Source organism: Alosa alosa, chromosome 1 (assembly GCF_017589495.1).
Source record: "Alosa alosa isolate M-15738 ecotype Scorff River chromosome 1, AALO_Geno_1.1, whole genome shotgun sequence".
NCBI lineage: Eukaryota > Metazoa > Chordata > Actinopteri > Clupeiformes > Clupeidae > Alosa > Alosa alosa.
Window position 1 is genome coordinate 49,983,747 of NC_063189.1, and position 18,829 is coordinate 50,002,575.

At 40.4% G+C, this 18,829-nt stretch overlaps 1 protein-coding gene and 1 pseudogene across 2 annotated transcripts; one reads left to right on the top strand and one right to left on the bottom strand.

The window, feature by feature from the left end:
- The first annotated feature begins 8,301 nt into the window (after positions 1-8,301).
- tyw3 (tRNA-yW synthesizing protein 3 homolog (S. cerevisiae)) lies at positions 8,302-17,752 on the top strand. Of its 2 annotated transcripts, XM_048263616.1 has the most exons (6): positions 8,321-8,819; positions 10,483-10,563; positions 11,274-11,372; positions 15,287-15,358; positions 16,743-16,876; positions 16,973-17,752. In XM_048263616.1, exons 1-6 carry the CDS (start codon positions 8,646-8,648, stop codon positions 17,172-17,174), a joined length of 762 nt encoding a protein of 253 aa, XP_048119573.1. In that variant the 5' UTR covers positions 8,321-8,645; the 3' UTR covers positions 17,175-17,752. The 2 variants fall into 2 exon arrangements, with proteins under 2 accessions (XP_048119581.1, XP_048119573.1); XM_048263624.1 differs by lacking the exon at positions 10,483-10,563 and having other exon boundaries at positions 8,302-8,819.
- Positions 11,068-11,190, bottom strand: LOC125308573 (annotated as a pseudogene).
- Positions 17,753-18,829: the final 1,077 nt, after the last annotated feature.

Here is an 18,829-nt window from a genome sequence, read left to right on the forward strand (position 1 = left end):
GGGACCCCCGTCAAGCAATATAACCATGCAAACGCGCTTCCTGCACTCATTGTTTCAAAAGGAGTAATTTTGGCTTTGTCAGAACTGAAGAGCTGTGGACGGCACGGCACGGTATGCCCAATGAAAATAAATTAACGCAAGGCAACGCAACACAACACAACACAGACCCCGCTTCTCTCGCGTCAGTCACTGACATGAACGAAACACAGAACCCGCTTCTCTCACGGCAGTCACTGACAGTAACCTAGAATAAATGCATGGGGAAAAACACTTCCCCATGACAAAGACATCGTAAAACACTGAAAGTTAATATTTTGTCACTAGCAACATTCATCTGTCCTTTGTCAAATGTATTATGTTCCAAGTACCCTATGCGTAATTCTGCTTCATAAAGTTGAACAAATACATTTGCTTATTTCACAGAAAAATATAAATAGCCAGTCTACAGTGCAGAGTTGGTAAGTTATGGTAGGCCAACCTGCAGTGAACATACAAACAGGGGAAATTATTTCTCTTGCAGCTGAGTAGCCTCAGGTGCGCCGCGTGGGCTATAAGGCCGAACATGCAAAGCCAATGAATCGTGCTCTCCACGACAATCGCGCCGTTAAACTTAAATAGGTTAACATCACTCTAAGTTAAGCCTTCAAGCAAGGGAAAACGATGATTTGAAGACATCTGTTTTCGTTGGAAGGGCAAGGGGTAGCAACAGGGCAACACAGAGACAGGCCCGATGGCTGGGCTGTTTTGAGAGTATTCAAATATGGGATATTCTACGGGGAAAACATTAAAACGGCAAGACAGCGGGGAAAGTTAAAATCACGTGATAAACACGGAAAAAGTTGGCATGCATTGTTTTGGTCCCCGTGCACAGGGATTTTTTGTCATACTATTAATCACATATGATTATTTGTGAAATTGTGCAAACAGGCAACACATTTGAAAAGGAAGGACTGGTAGCATGCAAGCTCCACGGGAAAGATTGATTTAAGAACGTTATCACAAAGTGTGTGGCTGTGGCCTGGCGGGAAGACAATTGGCAGGGGAGGGTCATGTCTTTTTAACAATTCTGTCGGAGGGTCATTGAACAATTTCTAGCAGACAAGAGAGGGTCATGCAACTTCCAACTGAAGCACTCAAAATTCCTCCGGTGGCCCCTTCAATAAATAGCGATCAGTCCTTAGACTGCTGCTGGGCTATATTGGTTCTGTTAACAACTCATTGTCAAATGCATAGCCTATCTGGCGGTTGCATTTATTACAAACAAACATGCAATGTGAGCGTCTGGGATTGGGGAGAGCACTAAATGCTCTACTGAATAAGCACGAAGTCAAACCTTTAAATGAAAAACACTCTTTAATAATCCAAAAAAATAAACCGCTAATGAAGTAAACTTGTGACCATCAAAAATCGTTTATAAACGTAACTCCGTGATACCAGGGCGTAACAGAAGGCATTTGGCTGAGCAAGCGGAGGTTAATATGCTCCATGTTTTGTCCAAACTGTCTATCATCGTTGCACTTTTCGGAGAAAACCGGAATGTTTCATTAGCCCCGTTTCAATCGTCCGGTTGTACCTACTCAAAAGCAGACAGAACCTTATTATTCTAAGGTAGCGAAATAGCGTTCAGCATGATTCATGCCCAATTAATTCCCCTGTTAAAGTGTTAGCCTTTGTAGTTTGGTTTCGTGATAGCCTATGATAAGCGGCTTATGGCCAAATATGTGAAAACGTTCAAATACAGTAGGCGATAAACCGGAAAAAAGTTGACAGTGATTTTTCATAATCACTTTGGAGGGTCATAGAAAAATGTATTGCTGGCGAGGGAGGGTCACGTCTTTTTGGACTAATGCTCCCAAAACTCCTCCGGTAGCCCCTTAAATAAATAACCCTTAAATAAATAACGAACAGTCCCTAATGAAGTAAACTTGTGACCATCAAAAATCGTTTATCGCCTGTAACTCCGTGATAACAGGACGTAACAGGAAGGTATTTGGCTGAGCAACGGAGGTTAATACTCTATATTTTGTCCAAATGATGTCTGTCTATCAACGTTGCACTCGGAGAAAACCAGAATGTTTAATTTGTCCTGCGTCTCTACAGCTGCAAACGGGATTCAGTTAAGTTAACCAAATATTTCTTTATTAGGGCAGGCATATTTCTGGCTATTACATTATTTCTAAACCAGTCTGCTAAAGTCTGTAGTGAAGTCTGTGTAGGGTTTTCCAGGCTCCATTTCTTTTTACGAGACACCCTGCTCACTTGAGCCATCTACCGGTTGTTTGGGTTGTTGCAGCGTCTCACTGGAAAAATACAAATTAAAGTCGCGTGATACCGCGTGATCCCACGCGCGGACCGCGAGTGAAGCTGGCCAAGTCAAAGCACTGCCCACTGTACGTGGCCTGCCACATGTCAATCAATGCCGTGGACGACCTGTCAGATATCCTAGAGGAGGAATTTGGAGAATTCAAAATGCACCGCACCAAGTGCACGGCCATCATAAAATCAGTGCTGGCCCCTCACTTCAGATGTGCGTTAAAGGACGATATCGGCCCCTCACTTCAGATGTAAGTTAAATCAGTGCTGGCCCCTCACTTCAGATGTGCGTTAAAGGACGATATCGGCCCCTCACTTCAGATGTGAGTTAAATCAGTGCTGGCCCCTCACTTCAGATGTGAGTTAAAGGACAATATCGGCCCCTCACTTCAAATGTGAGTTAAATCAGTGCTGGCCCCTCACTTCAGATGTGAGTTAAAGGACAATATCGGCCCCTCACTTCAAATGTGAGTTAAATCAGTGCTGGCCCCTCACTTCAGATATGAGTTAAAGGACGATATCGGTGAGTCCTCATTCTCCCTTTACTTGGATGAGACCACCGATACATCTGTCAATAAACTGCTGTGCATATGCATTAAATACCGGTCACTAAAACATGGCAAATTCATCAGCTCTTACCTGGGGTTAGTTGAAGTGACATGCGCAAATGCCAGGGGCATCACAGATGGAGCGAGTGTTATGGTAGGAAAAAATCACAACATGTACACTTTACTCAAAGAAAAACAGCCCGATCTAAACCTTATAAGGTGCGTCTGTCATTCATTGGATATAGTGGCAAACAAGGCCATGGCTCAACTCCCTAGCAATATAGACTATATGATAAGAGAAACCTACAACTGGCTTTCTCACTCAGCCAAACATCAAACTGACTACAAAACTCTCTACGAAACTCTAAATGATGAAGCGTGCCCACTAAAAGTACTGTCACCGTCCACTACTCGTTGGTTAAGGTGTAGCTGACACTGCACTGAAGCTGGACTTCAGTCTTGCAGCCAGTGCAGAACACTGTTGAGCTGTTGAGCAAAATGTACAGTGATCAAGCAAACATACTTTACATGAACTTCCTTCAGCCAATCTTGGTGAAAATAAAAACAGTGAACAAGTTCTTTCAGTTGGAGACAGGGGACAGGCGAAATGAGAGCGAATCGCCGAGGCAGGCGAAACAAAGTTTGGCGAAAGTTTAACTTTATTTAAATGAGGACTATTCGAGAACCAATCAGGTCCGCATGTTTGTGTTTGGAGGCGGGAGTTACAAAAAAGTCTGACCAAGATGCCGGAGACTACCTGAGCTGTTACACGAAAATTTGTATAAAATGTTTCGACATTGGTACTTGTATCAACACGAATTGCGGTTTATATGCCACATAAACTTAGTCAGGGCACATACACCACTAAATAGACCACTATGTTAGTTTAAACACTCGAAATTCGCGAGGTGTTTCGCTGTGTGGAAACCCACCGTTGGCTACTACTGGAAGCCAATGCAGGGACTTAAGTATAGGAGTAATGTGGTCAATTATTTTTGTGAGAACCCTAGCCGCTGCATTTTGTATCATATGAAGCTGTTTGATAGTCTTTTTAGGAAGGCCTGTGAAAAGCCCATTGCAGTTAGTCAACCCTATGGAGATGCATGAATAAGTTTTTATAGATCGTGTTTTGACATTAGCCCTCTAAGTTTGGCAATGTTTTTGAGGTGGTAAAAAGCTGATTTAGTGCTTTCATGTGGTTGTTTAAATTTAAGTAAAGTAATCAAAATACCCATTGGATGTTAGGAAGGTTGTTAGTTGATTAGAGACTATTTTTCAATAATTTATCAGGGACTTAGGAAATGTGCCAGACAATAATGATACATTTACAATGTGAAGCGCGTCTGCTATGAGGTGAAGAACAGATCTAAAAAACTGGTAGGTAGAGTGTCTAAGCCACATGGAAGAGTTGAGGTCCTGTACAGTATTTACAAGAGCTTCATAGTCTATCAAACTAAACTCTGACAACAAGTTAAGTTCCCCTTCCCTTGAGGCTGGAAGTTCCAGATGTTGAGTACTGTAAGTTGTTGTGAAGATATGTTCAGTCTGATTTTATCAATTTTGCCTTTGAAAAAAGATGCAAACTCATTGCATTTATTAGCTGAGACAAGTTCAGGTGCTAATTGTGAGGGGGGTTTGTTAACGTCTCCACAGTTGAAAATAGTATGCGAGAGTTATTTGTACTTCTACTGATGATATTTGAAAAGAAAGACCGTCTTGCTTTGCTTTATTTCAAAATTATACATGCAGAGCATATGTCTTTATGGATTTCAGGATCTGAAGTTTGTATTTGCGCCATTTTCTTTCGGTCTTCTTACATTCTCTTTTTAGGATTTGTACCACTGTATTTTGTTTCCATGGTGCTTTCTGCTTCTCCTTAAATCTTTTGTATTTTAATGGAGCAATAGCAATAAACAGTTGCGTTGTTTACTTGATCTAACCATGCTCAGTTAAAAGTAGAAAATCGAGGTTGTGTGTGCAGATAAAATCATTGACTAAAAATTATTTGTTTGAAAGAGATCTTATATTCAGAAGTGCTAGTTTTACTCTAAGTGTTGAGGTAATATGAGCGGGGGGAATTTTGTGGTTGTTGTGGTTAGTGATGGACAAATGAAGCTTTGGTGAACCACTAAACCACAGCAGTGTGAAGCTAGCAACACTAATGAAAAAATCCAATATGGCTGCCACATGTAGATTTTTCAACATAAAAGTCCTTACCCAAAACAGTATATGCAACCAAAAATATTGGTTTGCTAAGGTCTTTTATGTTGAAAAACGTATGTGTGGCGGCCATCTTTTTGCTTTTCAGCTAGTGTCGCTGGGTTCACACTGGAGGTTCACCAAAGCTTCATTTGGCCATCACTAGTTGTGGTACAGGTAGGAGATTTGACCGGTTTACCCTGTCGATGCTCTTGACTCGTTCTATTGCTAATCAATACAGGAATAGAGAATGTCATGGGCCTACTGGGTCCCGGCATATTCTCAAAACTACTGCCAGTTATCAACCATTTCTATTGCAGGGACCTCAACAATATCAAACAACCATATTGCAATCAGAGTTGGTGATTTGATCCCTGTTGTTGTTGTCAGTATTGTCCACTGCACATTCCATGTTATGTGCCGGCTGAGAATATGAAAAGATTCTTCAACTTTTTTGGTGCTGTAAAGGTTGGGAACACAGTTGAAGGTTTCGGGCTGATATAACACAGCCTGCCAGGGATCTGCGGATGGTATTGGGCTGTTAAAAGGCTGCTTGGTTATTGGCATTAGTCTCTGCATACTTGCAGGGAGTGACATAATGTTGGGGTGGAGATGGTGATGGGTATACAGGGGAGTTGGGGTGCAGTGTTGCTTCCATATGTTCACAGTTCCATTTGACTGCTTAGGTAGTTCACTTTCCACAGTCATTCCAGCAGTGTCCATGTTGTTATCAGACACTGGTATGTCAGCATAACTCTTCTTTCCTGACAGCGTCTCCGCAGCATTGGTAGCCTTGGTGATATAGATTTCTGCAGCACTCCAGCATAGCTTATCCCTTCAAGCTCATTTGTTCCAGTGGATGTGGCTGGGCATTGTTGAGCGGACATGTTCCTCCCAGGTCTTTATTTCGGGGGGGGCTACCGGGTGATTGTCATTTGGCCCTACAGCTTATCAGAGGGTCTGTTCAAGGTTGGCAGAAAAAATGCTGGGTGGTGCAGAGAGAGGCGATAGTTTTCAGTTAAGATTTTGGCTCCAATCCAGATGAGTTCTGTGCTACTTGGTCTGAAATATTATCTGAGATTCCAGAAAAGGTTAAAATTGTCAATAAAGTTCATTCCACCGGAAAAGCATGTTTTTGCGAGCCAGGTGTTTAAACTAAAAAGTCTTGTAAAAACAAAGCTTCCCTCGGCTGGGAGTGGACCACTGATGAAAATTTGTATTCCAAGCTTATATACTGTAGGACAGAAAAAAATTCCTTGAAATCTTCTCGGACATACAGCTGCTCTTTGTAAATGTCATTTGCTCCTACATGCACTGTAGCAGCCAAACATGTTGCTACGGTTGAAGTGTCATGTCCCTTTATTGCACAGGGTGTCGCTGTGTATCTGTGGTGCATCAGGTATTGGTAGGAAGTAGTGATGGCACTGTCTGACACTGAAGCTTCGATACGTGCTTCAAACCATTAACTACAATTCCATTTGAACCACTGCTCCGAAGGTTGCTTTGGTACGGAAAAATCACGTGACATATGACGTCAGAGCTTATTCTCTGAATGAATCACCTGAGTGGTTCGCAGCGCCACCGCCTCGCAAACCGATTGTGCTGCTACTGCAACTGGCACGGCCTTGTTTCTAGTCTGAATTGTAGCGCGCTCAAAGCATAAACACTTTAGGCTAACGGCTCCTACACACAGCTGCGTGCGTTGCGTTGCTGGAGACGCATCCCATTCACTTTACATTGGCTCACGTCATCCGTTGCCGAACTGAATTGTGGGTCCGTCGCGCCGCGTTTCTCCCATCGCTCGCGTTGAGAAGTTCAGCTGTTGCTGCACCGACAGACGGCACCGGCCAATCAAGCCAATCTACGGACGGCACCAACCAATCACATTACGGTTTTACTTCAAGTCATTTGCATAGCTACCGTCGGGAACACCCACTGGAATGCGTTGACGGAACGCAACTGTGTGTAGGAGCCGTAATGCACAACATTGCATTTGGTGCGTAGCCTTTAGTCTACTGTGACATAGTTGTTCGTATCGATTTATTTTTACTACAATGTAAGAGAGACAAAGGGAAACTTTATTCTGATTGCTCCGGATCAATCTTTATTTGTAAAAACAATGATATCCCATTATTTCACTAGTAAAGCTTCCTGTCCACTATCTAGCCGGAATAATTTAGATGCAGTCTTGGCTTTTCACCAGGAGAGGTTGCTGTTACTGAAGCTTCGAGTAATGAATAATCGAATTCTCGAATCAAATAATCCCATTTTCGAATCAACTGTTCAAAGTGGTTCAGTGCTTCAGCTTAATTTGCCCACATACGCCAATCCCGACAGTGCATCTCCTTGCTCAGTGTTGTGTTGTCTTATTGGCTACCCGCCAACGTGGCAGGTAAATGGACAGTTTCACCCGCCAATCACAAAAGTTACCCGCATTTGCCGTGTGGGCGGGTGCCAATTTCATGCCTTGCCCTTACATAAATGATTGAGTGTTATGCTGCAATCCATAAACTTGGGGTTTATTGCTTAAATATGTTAACCACTGTGCCACATAGATAACCTGACAATAGCCAGATGAATTTCGCTCCACCTAGCTCCACTCATCCATCTGGAACCGATCCATTGAAGTGTTGCTTCAGAAGGCTGGGCCTAATCAAAAAATGCTTGCATATGATTGAATAAGCCACTTGTCCGTCATCTATTGACGTGCTACTTCAACCACTCACATTGAAGCCAACCCGTGACGCTGATAACAGTCTCACAGTCGCTTCTACGCTATGTCACATCTATGAAACTCCCGCCCTGCGTCCTGATTGGTTGAACCATAAAGTCGGTTGCAGAAATCACTCTCAATGGAAGAGGTCCCAGATGGATGTGAGTGAAGCTAGGCGGAGCTAAGCGGAACGACATTCATCTGGCTATTGTCAGGTTACCACATAGATGCCTGAGGTTCAGAATAATGAATATGTGTGTAAGGTGAGGTTTGAACCCAAGACCTTCTCATTGCAATTCACTTGACTTATATTTAAAACTTGGTCAAAATTACAATCACATTATAAACTGAGAGGTGATTGATTCTTATTGTAGTCCGAAGTTACATTACCCTTTGTGGCCATAGTGGTTGTGGTAGAGCGTGCACATGCCTTTTATTTTGGTAGCCTATTAACTCTGTCCAGAAGTTGAACCAGCAATAGGCTAATTCAACTTCATGCAACCCTGCGCAGACCTGGCTGAACGCACGCTGGACTTTTGCACAATGCAAACATTAATTTAGCTAAGGGGCTCCTTACACAAACAACTGACAAGATTTGGGAAAGACTCTTGAAAGATTGTAGTCGTTTGAGTAAAGCTTGAATGGGAGGCATTCGTTAAAAGACTCCAATATTTTAAGAATCTTTTCCAAATCTCGTCAAAGTTGTTTGTGAGTCCAGCATGCTCAGCCATATCTGCGCAGCGCGGCATCGAATTAAGTATATTGACAATCCTCCCGGAATCAACATGCTGCAACAACGACTTCACATCTCTTAATTTTAGAGAGGCTGTTTAGATATTTTCTAACTATATTCATGTTGTCCAGTTATCGATATGGACCACGAAAATGCATTTAAGCAATGGAAGAGGCAATGTTTCAGCAAAGTTGATTTTAGCAAGAAAGGGAACATTGACGACGAAATTTATCCGGTTGTCTGCCTTATAAACGATTCTTCAAACTACTTCACCACAAGCTCTTGTTCGGGAAGAATTATTCTAATTGATGGGGTAAGAAAAACAATATAGCGTATTTAACTTTTTTGTTATTCGTTCATTTATTAGTTTATGCCTTAACCCTTGTTAGGTGTTTGTGTCTGTGGGACCCGATTTCAATGTTTGCTACACACACAGGCATGTATTTGGGTGTTCGGGTCTACTGGATCCGTGTAATGGGCTACTTGGAAGTGGCTCTCAATGCGGCCGCTTTTCCCCCGGCGTTGTGTTGTACCGGCGCTGTAAGGCCTATGCACTGTTTGGAATCCATTAGACCCACTTTAGAGGATTTTCGTGTTTTCCTCTTTATCGATAACGTTGAATCTAACCACGGGGGCAGCCATCTTGCCATTCTGTTGACAAAAAGCAGCTACCGTATTGGTGTCAAACGATCACGTGTCGAACCGTGCCACCACTCGTGAACAAAATCGTATTACCAGAGAATGTCTAATAAACAGGCTCTATGTGTGTGTGTGGGAATGTTGTCTTTCTGCATCTGCTGTTCCCACTTGCATCTGCTGCAAGTGCATTTCATGCACCTATTCTGACTAAGTTCTAAGAAATAAGCATCAGTAACCCTAGGAAATAATGCAAAAAATGAATGAAAATTATTCATATGATCATAAATGTGATCTCACAGGGGTAATTGGCAAATATGAACCATAAATGATGTTTATATCATTGGTATTTGATCTAAAGTAAACATCTGATAGCCTAAGTATTTTTACTTATTATGGCTGCATTGATTTAAAAGCCTAATAATTTGGTGGGTCCACCAGACCTGGGAACATTAACAAATATATGAACAACTTACATGGGTTAATGTCTGTTACGGGTACACTTGCGAGTCAGGCCGCTCCATCTGGCATCTTGTTTTTTGTCTGTGTTAGGACAGGGTGCAGGCCCAAGCTCTCAGCTGTCTAGGGTATGATAAATTAAAATAAAAGCCTCCCGCAACTTGTAACACAAACAGAAAACAAACACAGAAAGACCTAAGAGATACCCTACAAGCCAGCGTGTGGTGCACAAACTTGGAAGAAGGTCCTAACTGTTGTGTGTGCGTGTGTGTATGTCAGCTTGGCAGGAGCATCAGAGAGTGGTCAGATACCTGCGGCATCTTCGCACTCCCGGCCCGGTGCTCCTATACCAGCCATACTATGCTAGCCCAAGTGTTGGTTCTTGTAGGCTACAGTTCAGTTTTATTCTATGTGGTGGTTAGTCCAAATCACATCCCAAAACGCCAGTCTCTGTATGGCATGTGTCAACAGGCCTGAGCTCAAGCTGAGACTCCAAACTAGTTGCATCTTAAAACCGATTCCTCGAAAGGTCAGGTGGCAATTTAACCAAGTGACATCACTGAAGCCTTGCCTGAAAGTCAGTAATATCCCTACCATATGACCCCAACCTATCCTAACAGTCTGTTTTCACTTTAAAAAAAAAAAAAATTGCCTTAATGACTGACTGCGTGTGGAGCATTTCGGGTTACACTCTGCACCAGAGCCTTATAGATAGATATAGATATCTCTTTAGGGCTCTGATTTGCACTATATAAAGACTTGGGCTACTTAGACCTACTTCCTTACTATTTTTTACTTTATGCTTTACCTAATATTTACTCTTTTGCAGCTAAAGTTATTTGTGCTTTTACTGCCAACTTATATTAGTTTTCTTTGAAAAGCTTTCAGAGTGCTCGAGAGTGCAGAAACAGAATTGCTCTTGGTTGTTTGTTACACACCAGAAATGCAAAGTGGCAGACGTGGTAAGTGAAATAATAATAAGATAATTCTTTTCACACAAATTATGTACAAAAATATTTGACATCTTTAGAACACTAAACATATCGGAGGTGCCTATGTTGAGTTACTCCAGTCTGGATTTTTTGACATTATTCACTCCTATGAAATATTGCTATTGTCTATCCAAAATAAGGTGAATGTTTCAAAGTTAACTGATGGTCAAATCAACCAAAACTCCGATATTTTGCACCACCAAGTGTGGTCTGTAACATTATCTTGTGTATAAGTATATATAAGTATACTCTTTTGATCCAGTGAGGGAAATTTGGTCTCTGCATTTATCCCAATCCGTGAATTAGTGAAACACACTCAGCACACAGTGAACACACAGTGAGGTGAAGCACACACACTAATCCCGACGCAGTGAGCTGCCTGCTACAGCGGCGCTCGGGGAGCAGTGAGGGGTTAGGTGCCTTGCTCAAGGGCACTTCAGCCGTTCCTACTTGTCGGGGTTCGAAACCGGCAACCTTCCAGTTACAAGTCTAAAGCGCTAACCAGTAGGCCACGGCTGCCCCCATCATAGTGGTCCTTTCCACGGAAATCTTTAGTAAAAGGCGAAAGATTCATACAATATGAAGAGAACCATGAGTGTGTTAAAGACATATAAAGAAAGATACCAACAGAATGTTGGTATCCGATGGTAGCCTACTTACAGTTAGTTTATCTGTCACAGGTTTTGGGGTTACAGAAGGCAAGTGGAAATGCTGTTTTCAAGTTTGAGCCATTTGTACTTCATGTGCAGTGCAAGGATATAGAAAGTGCTAAACTACTGGTAAGTTCACCTATCTATCAGATGCGTAAACATTTAACAAAACAGACCTCCATGTAGCTTATGCTGGGAAAACCTGACAGCCTCATGAAAATTGGTAAAGGGAATAGGCATAGTTGAAACAAAATGAATGCCATTTTAGTCACAGAGAAATGGCTTTCATGTAGTTTTAAATCTCTTTTCCAGCTCTACGTTTTATGTAGATACTTTGTTTGCCGAAAATGAAAAAAAAAGTTAGTTTGTAATTTACTCATCATGTCCAGAAAGTGTGGTCTTTGGTTTTCGTTTGTTGCCGAGATATCATTACTTATGGTTTTCATGGCAGGGTGATTGTTTTCTTTTTCAAGGTTGTTTTTGGCCTTGTTTACTTATACCATATGCTGTTGTGTTTATATAGCTATGTGTTTCTGTTCCTTATGTCTCTGTCTCCACCCTTCACCTGAATCTGATTATTGGTCTGGTCAAAGACTACATGCACAAAAGGCTCTCTGTGATGTTGTTTGTTTCTGGTGGAGCCAGGGGGGTATTCCATCAACCTCGCTAATGAAGGCGGTGCTTAACAGAAATAGCCTGGCTTGAACTAGCGTAGACTTTCACTTGGGGCTGAAGCCATTCCATTAACTAAAGTTAGTGGCATCTTGGCCTCGTTTATTCAAGCGCGGTTTAGGTCAGCTTCATCTCTGCTCGTGCACGAGGTAGAAAAGTTGACCAAAAAAGAATATATGTTGTAAAATTAAGACAATACTAGACAATTTCTGTTTGATTTGCAAGCGCGCCATCTACAGGATTTTTGTCGAAAGTCATCTAATTTAACATCGAGAGAAAAAAATAGATAGTTGCCTACAGAAATTGGAGAATAATGAAAGCATACATTTAAAACAACAATGCTAATGGTTTGAAATCATTGCGAGTTTGATTGTCTTCACTCTTGAACAAAACGAGTGAATGAATAAATAGTATAGGGCAATTCCACGGAAAATTTACTTTTTGTCACATCCATAACGCCAGTGAAATGCCTTGGCATTTGTATGATGTGAATGATAACATTCATTTTTTGTGCATTTTTTCTCATTCACATTCTTCAGCCAAAAATAGCACTAATACTGTCACTGAACAGCCTACAAAATGTGCATGGCCCTTTATCACCAGTAGGACATGTCTTTTATTAAAGAGTATAACTAAAAATGCCATTTTCAAAGTAATATGCTATGTAGCCTAAATACTTCGCATGGGAAGCGAACCTGTGAACATGCACTTTCCTATGCTGTCTCGCTATGCATTACACCATCACAGAACGTAAATGACACAGAGTAGCAAGATTCCTAGAACCACACGCATGTCAAGTGAAAACATTTTAAGTCGCATAATCTTCAGAAATTCTTTGGAGCTAGTGAGTGTGTAAATCCATGCTTGGTGACCCTGTCGGAACAAAACATTTTACTTCTATTTTTGAAGTTGTAGGCTACAGGTGACGAAAACATCTTTTTGGACTCGTTTTCCGACTGATTGGGTTTTTTTGCAACACGGCTTAATTTAGCTTGAAAGTTAACCTGCTACGGACCAGGTTAATTCTGTGGCATAAATTCCCATAGTTACCAAGCTGGGATTCACGTTAACCTCACTAAAATTAGCGAGACTTGAGGTTGATGGAATACCCCCCAGGTGTGCTTGAACCTGCACCTATTGTTAATGTACCGGTAGTGTCTACATGGACCCGGTTGGGCGTTGCAATTAATGAATCAGCACGTTATGATAAAGAAGGATTTATGTGTTTGTTAAAGTTGTTAGTGTTGAGCAAACAAGATATTCAATGGCAGGAGCCGAATATAACAGAAGATGCCATTACAACACAGTTAACGCTCCACCGCTACCTGAAGATCCTTTTGTCCACGTAGCCTATTGTTTCCCCTGTTCCTTGATGTGTTTATTAAGAACCACTTTACACTGCGTTCCAAATTATTATGCAAATTGCGTTTTTCTCAGATTTTCCTAAATAGTTGATGCAAAAAACAGTCAGTATAATTTTCAAGTCATCATATTGAACAAACCAACTAATGATAACAGTATTTTGTTTTCAAAAATAAAAAACTCAAAATGCACTCTTCCAAATTATTATGCACAACAGAGTTTCAAGACATTTTATAGATTGTAAAGAACTAAAAATGGCCATTTGTTGAATTTGCAGCATTAGGAGGTGATATAAATTAATTCAAAAGTTATTTCAATCAAAAACATCTTAACAGGCCAAGTTACATGTTAACATATGACCCCTTCATTGATATCACCTTCACAATTCTTGCATCCATTGAACTTGTGCTTTAAGTTTCTGCTTTAATGTCTTTGCATAAATAGCCTCCCAGAGCTGTCAGAATAGTCTCCCAGAGCTGCTGCTTGGATGTGAACTGCCTCCCACCCTCATAGATCTTTTGCTTGATGATGCTCCAAAGGTTCTCAATAGGGTTGAGGTCAGGGGAAGATGGTGGCCACACCATGAGTTTCCCTCCTTTTATGCCTATAGCAGAGGTATTCTTTGCAGCATGAGAGGGTGCATTGTCATACATAAAGATGATTTTTGCTACGGAAGGCACAGTTCTTCTTTTTGTACCACGGAAGAAAGTGGTCAGTCAGAAACTCTACATACTTTGCCGAGGTCATTTTCACATCGTCAGGGACTTAAAGGGGCCTACCAGCTCTCTCCCCATGATTCCGGCCCAAAACATGACTCCGCCACCTCCTTGCTGACGTCTCGGCCTCGTTGGGACATGGTGGCCATTCACCAGCCATCCATTACTCCATCCATCTGGACCATCTAGGGTTGCACGACACTCTACCGTAAACAAAACTATTTGAAAATTAGTCTTCATGTATTCTTGAGCCCACTGCAACCATTTCTGCTTGTGAGTATTGTTAAGGGGTGGCCGAATAGTAGTCCTGAGTCCTGAGACACAATACCATCCATGAGTTTAATTGAAAAAACTAAATAAAATAAAAAAAATGTTAATGACACTTAAATCCAATTTGCATAATAATTTGAAACACGGTGTATGTAAGATTCATTCATGTTATGATACATGTTATGACCCCTTTTTTCTATTGAAACTTTTTCAGGCTCAGATAGATGGCCAGACAAGACAAGAGTAATATTGTAAACACTTTTAAAGTGCCGTGGGGCTGGGCGGAAAATTGAAACAGGTTACAATTCAGGACTTTACCATTCAAATCTTTTGGGTCACCATTCTATAACCTCCATTAATCGTTGACATAGTAGGTGCCTTTTGCATCATATCATCACGGTCAACTGAGGAGAGTCAGGTAACCTTTCAGTTACAGTATCTGAAAGTTAACAAGGGCCACTCCTTTTATTGAAACTCTGTGTACTACTTTGTAGTTTCCCTGCACCTCCCAGCACATTTATACAACTCTGCTTTATTTGTTAGACTTCTCCATCATGGTGTCTTGCATGATGGGCTCCATAAAAGCACTCTAATTGTTTCACTTTATTTTTCACAATAAAAACAGGTGATGTCAATGATATACGTACTCTGAGCTTCCACTCAAATCATCATCTGGTTCTGTCTTGAGATTATTTTTTTATTATTATTATTATTATTTACCCTCTGATACAACATTAATTTGAAAACCTCCACAATTTAGTTTTAAATGGTTCCAAAGACTAAAAAGTGTTTGTCCTTGTTGTGCTGTCCCATTCTAAAAAATGTTTGAATGGAAAATAAAGGGGTGATGTACCACAACATGCCTAAATCTTACAGAAAGTGGCTCTTAATGAACACAATGAGGCACAGGTGAAGCAATTAGCAGGCCAATAATCAGATTCAGGAGAAGGGTGGAGACAAAAGACCTTTTGGCCTTTCTAGAAACAAACCCTTTTTTATGTACACTTGTGTATTGTTTTGCAGCACTCTGTGGCAGTAAATTCTGGCTTCAGAAACTCCGGCATGTCAATTGGAAAGAGAGGCAAAATCATAATGGTATGGAAATTGCTGGGTGAGCCTATACTTTCAGTGATTTTATGATTATGTGGATATATCCTAGTCATGCATATCAGTCAGTAGACTTTAGGAGAAAGTTACATTAATGATTGTGATATCAAAGCACTGCATTGCTTGATGATAAACCTCTTAAAAGCTATTGTAAGATTGTGGGGAAATCAATAAAAAGTATATGGCTTTACTTTAAAGGTCCTCTAAGCACAGTTGGGTGACGCCACTTCTGTTGACGTTTTAAGTGAATGAATGAATGGCTATAACCCTATTACCTCAACCTGTTCTTGCACTGAAATAGTTTTTTATTTTACCTTGTCTACATTATACTTTACTCTCCTATTTGTCCATATTATTTATGTTGGTCTCTAGACCTTATTATTGCACTGTTGCACTGTTATGGACTAATGTTGGACTACTTTTTGCACCTTCACCATGACACTCTCTTGAGCACCTTGCCATGCACACATAACTAAAGGACTATGGTTGAACTACTTTTTGCACCTTCACCATGACACTCACTCCCTTTAGCACCTTACCAGTCCCGGCCCTGTCATTACAAGCGTCTTATGCTTGATTACCCTCAAGCACATTGGACTTTCTTAATTTAATTTAATTTATATAGTGTATTTAGTATTTAGTTTTGTTAGTTTTCTTATCTTTCTTATCTTCTACTGTCTTTATTGTACAGTGGAGTTTAGTTATATGTTTATACTTATACTTATGTTTACCATTTCTGCTGTAAGTGCATGTTGTGTGTGATGTCTGTATGCTACTGAGACCCTTGAATTTCCCCATGGGGATCAATAAAGTATCTATCTATCTATCTATCTATCTATCTAAGTATTCCCCTCCCTCCCGTGCTTGTATACAGGGACAGACAGCTAGTGGATTGTGAGATATTTGCTGGATGTGACAAAAAATGTTCTAGCTTTGAAACCACGTAACAAGACTTAGAAAACCTTTCATAGGGCAAGGTACATTAGGCTAGATACATTGGCGAACAATGCAGCAGTCAAGAGGACTACTAACTTATGAAGACTAACTCCCACTCAAACGGAAAATGGAATGAAGATGCAGAATCAAATGATACCAGGCCCTAATTTAGTAGAAGTGGACCGTGGGTTCATGTACACCACAAAGAGCATTGCATAAAGATATTTTGATCACTATTGTACTTGGTCAGAAACACTTAAACTAGGTAATGGTTCACTCTGGAAAGCGCCAAAGGCCCTAGTATACAATTTAGGCTTATGCCCTGGTTTGTTGTTTGTTAGAACCAGTGTTGCGAGTGTATTAATTCCTCTGTGTTACCTCTTCAAAGTTGTTTCTAATTTTGTCTGTTAAATGTGTTGATCTTTCATATCCAAAGGCTGTTCGCAGTACCCACTGTCTTGAAGTTCCACTTAGCCACAAGGGGGAGATCTTGGTGAATGAGAACTACATCCACTTCCTAGTGCAGACTGCTAATCAGAAAATGGCAGAGAATGTCACCAGAATAAAAAGGTATTTTCTCCCTTCATCAAATCTATAATGTATTGTTTCTTTCAAATGTGTCTTCTCAGATGATTGAAAATTGCTATCCATTGGTTTCCAATTCAGGTTCTATGATGGCCTACAGGCGGTTCTTCAAGCAGATGGATCCTCATCCATGGCGACATGCAAAGACAAAACAACAAAAATAGTTCAGAATCAGCATCAGAGAAAAACACAAGACTCAGTTATTGAAGACAGCCAAATTCCCGCAAATAAATTCAGTGATTCAGAAGATTACTTAGAAACCAGTTTGATTCTATTTTCATAAAATCTCACACAGCTTTTTAAATATTTTAATAATAACACATGGCAGGCCCCATCAGCTATTGTAAACATTGCCCATTTTGTTGAAATATTTCAGATGTCACATCCAGTCCCTGAACAGTTGTAACATTAATGAATTGCATGTGATGCAACAGGCTGGAAATTGGTGTTCTTACTCTAAATCCTTTTCTATTTACCTTATTATTTACATTCTATATATTTTGAGGGAACATATTAAAGGTCAAGGTAGTACTCAAAAACAGCATTTATCTTTTTCAGACCCTGTTAAAGAGACTTGTTCTGTATGGTATAGATTTCTGGTCATGACCTATATTCAACAGTAAAATTTCTAGGAAAAGACTTTATGAAAGGTGTACTGTCTATTCGTTTTTTGTTACTTTTCTTGTTCTGTTTGATGTTTTGTTAGTTTTCTGTAGATGGACACTAATTTAAATGAAATACATGCAATGTAAAGTGTTTGAGTATGCCTTAACCTTCAGTGCCCTGGAGTGAACTAGACCTTGACCTCTGAGGACATGTAACAATTCAATGTATTACAACAAATTAAAAAGATCACCAACACCGTTTGTACTATTAATCGTGTTATTTATTCGCTAGATGGTGTGAGAAAAGAAGAAAGGGCCTTCATATAGAGCAGGCTGCATATTAATCTCAGTCCGTTTGTATTCCCCGTCAAGTCGTTAATTCAGTTCGTTTTAACTCAGTCTTTGTTCCTATATAATGCAAATAGTAATCCAAATCCCAAGAAAGATAATCCAACAAATGAAAAAATAAGTCATAAGTCAAGTTGCCATTCTTTTTTAAGCTTGATCCAGTTTTCCGCGACGTTTTCTTCAAAGATTAGGGGGTCTATCCGTCAGAGTCCTTGCTCCATTCTGACACCATGTAGATGAGCGCGTAATAACTCAACAAGCAACAGGCTAGGTTGAAGATGCCACTCTTTACTTCACGTGTTCACTGGTACCAAACTCTCAGTCTGCTATTCCTAAACCCACTACCAGGAACACCCGCAAACCCGTTGCTACACAACCATGACAACACACTCTACAGCTACAGACAGTTTCTTTATTAAATGTTTTTGCATCGAAATTATTCTTGTTTTGCACCAGATAGAAAATGAGTAGGCTAGTAGACTACATTACTTCAATACAGAGCCCTGGAGGCGTCATTGCAAGAATTTTTTTTCCTTTTTTTATTTTTATTGCCCACAATTTTGTAAAATGATGCACTACTTATTAAAACAATACATTATACATCATATACGCACATCTTGCAATACACACACACACACCACACATAGGTTATATCAATACCCCCTGCCCCCATTCTCATATCAGAAAGTTGGCAACCCTAAATTCAATTCACATTGAAGTATGCCCATACAAAGCTTTTAAAATTCAAGATGAAACTAATAGTTTCCATTTCAACGTATGATGCCAATAGTAGCTTCAGTATCACAACACTGCTAGAGTTTCACAGAGTTTAAATAAGAGCAGCATAGACCTGCTGCTGTCAGTCAAACTGTGACAAGAAAAGCCTATGTTGGAAGCCCTCAGTGTGGTAAGTGAAAATTGTATGGGGCAATAGTGAAATAATAGTCAATTATATGACTAAATCTAGTAAGATTAGTAAATTGCA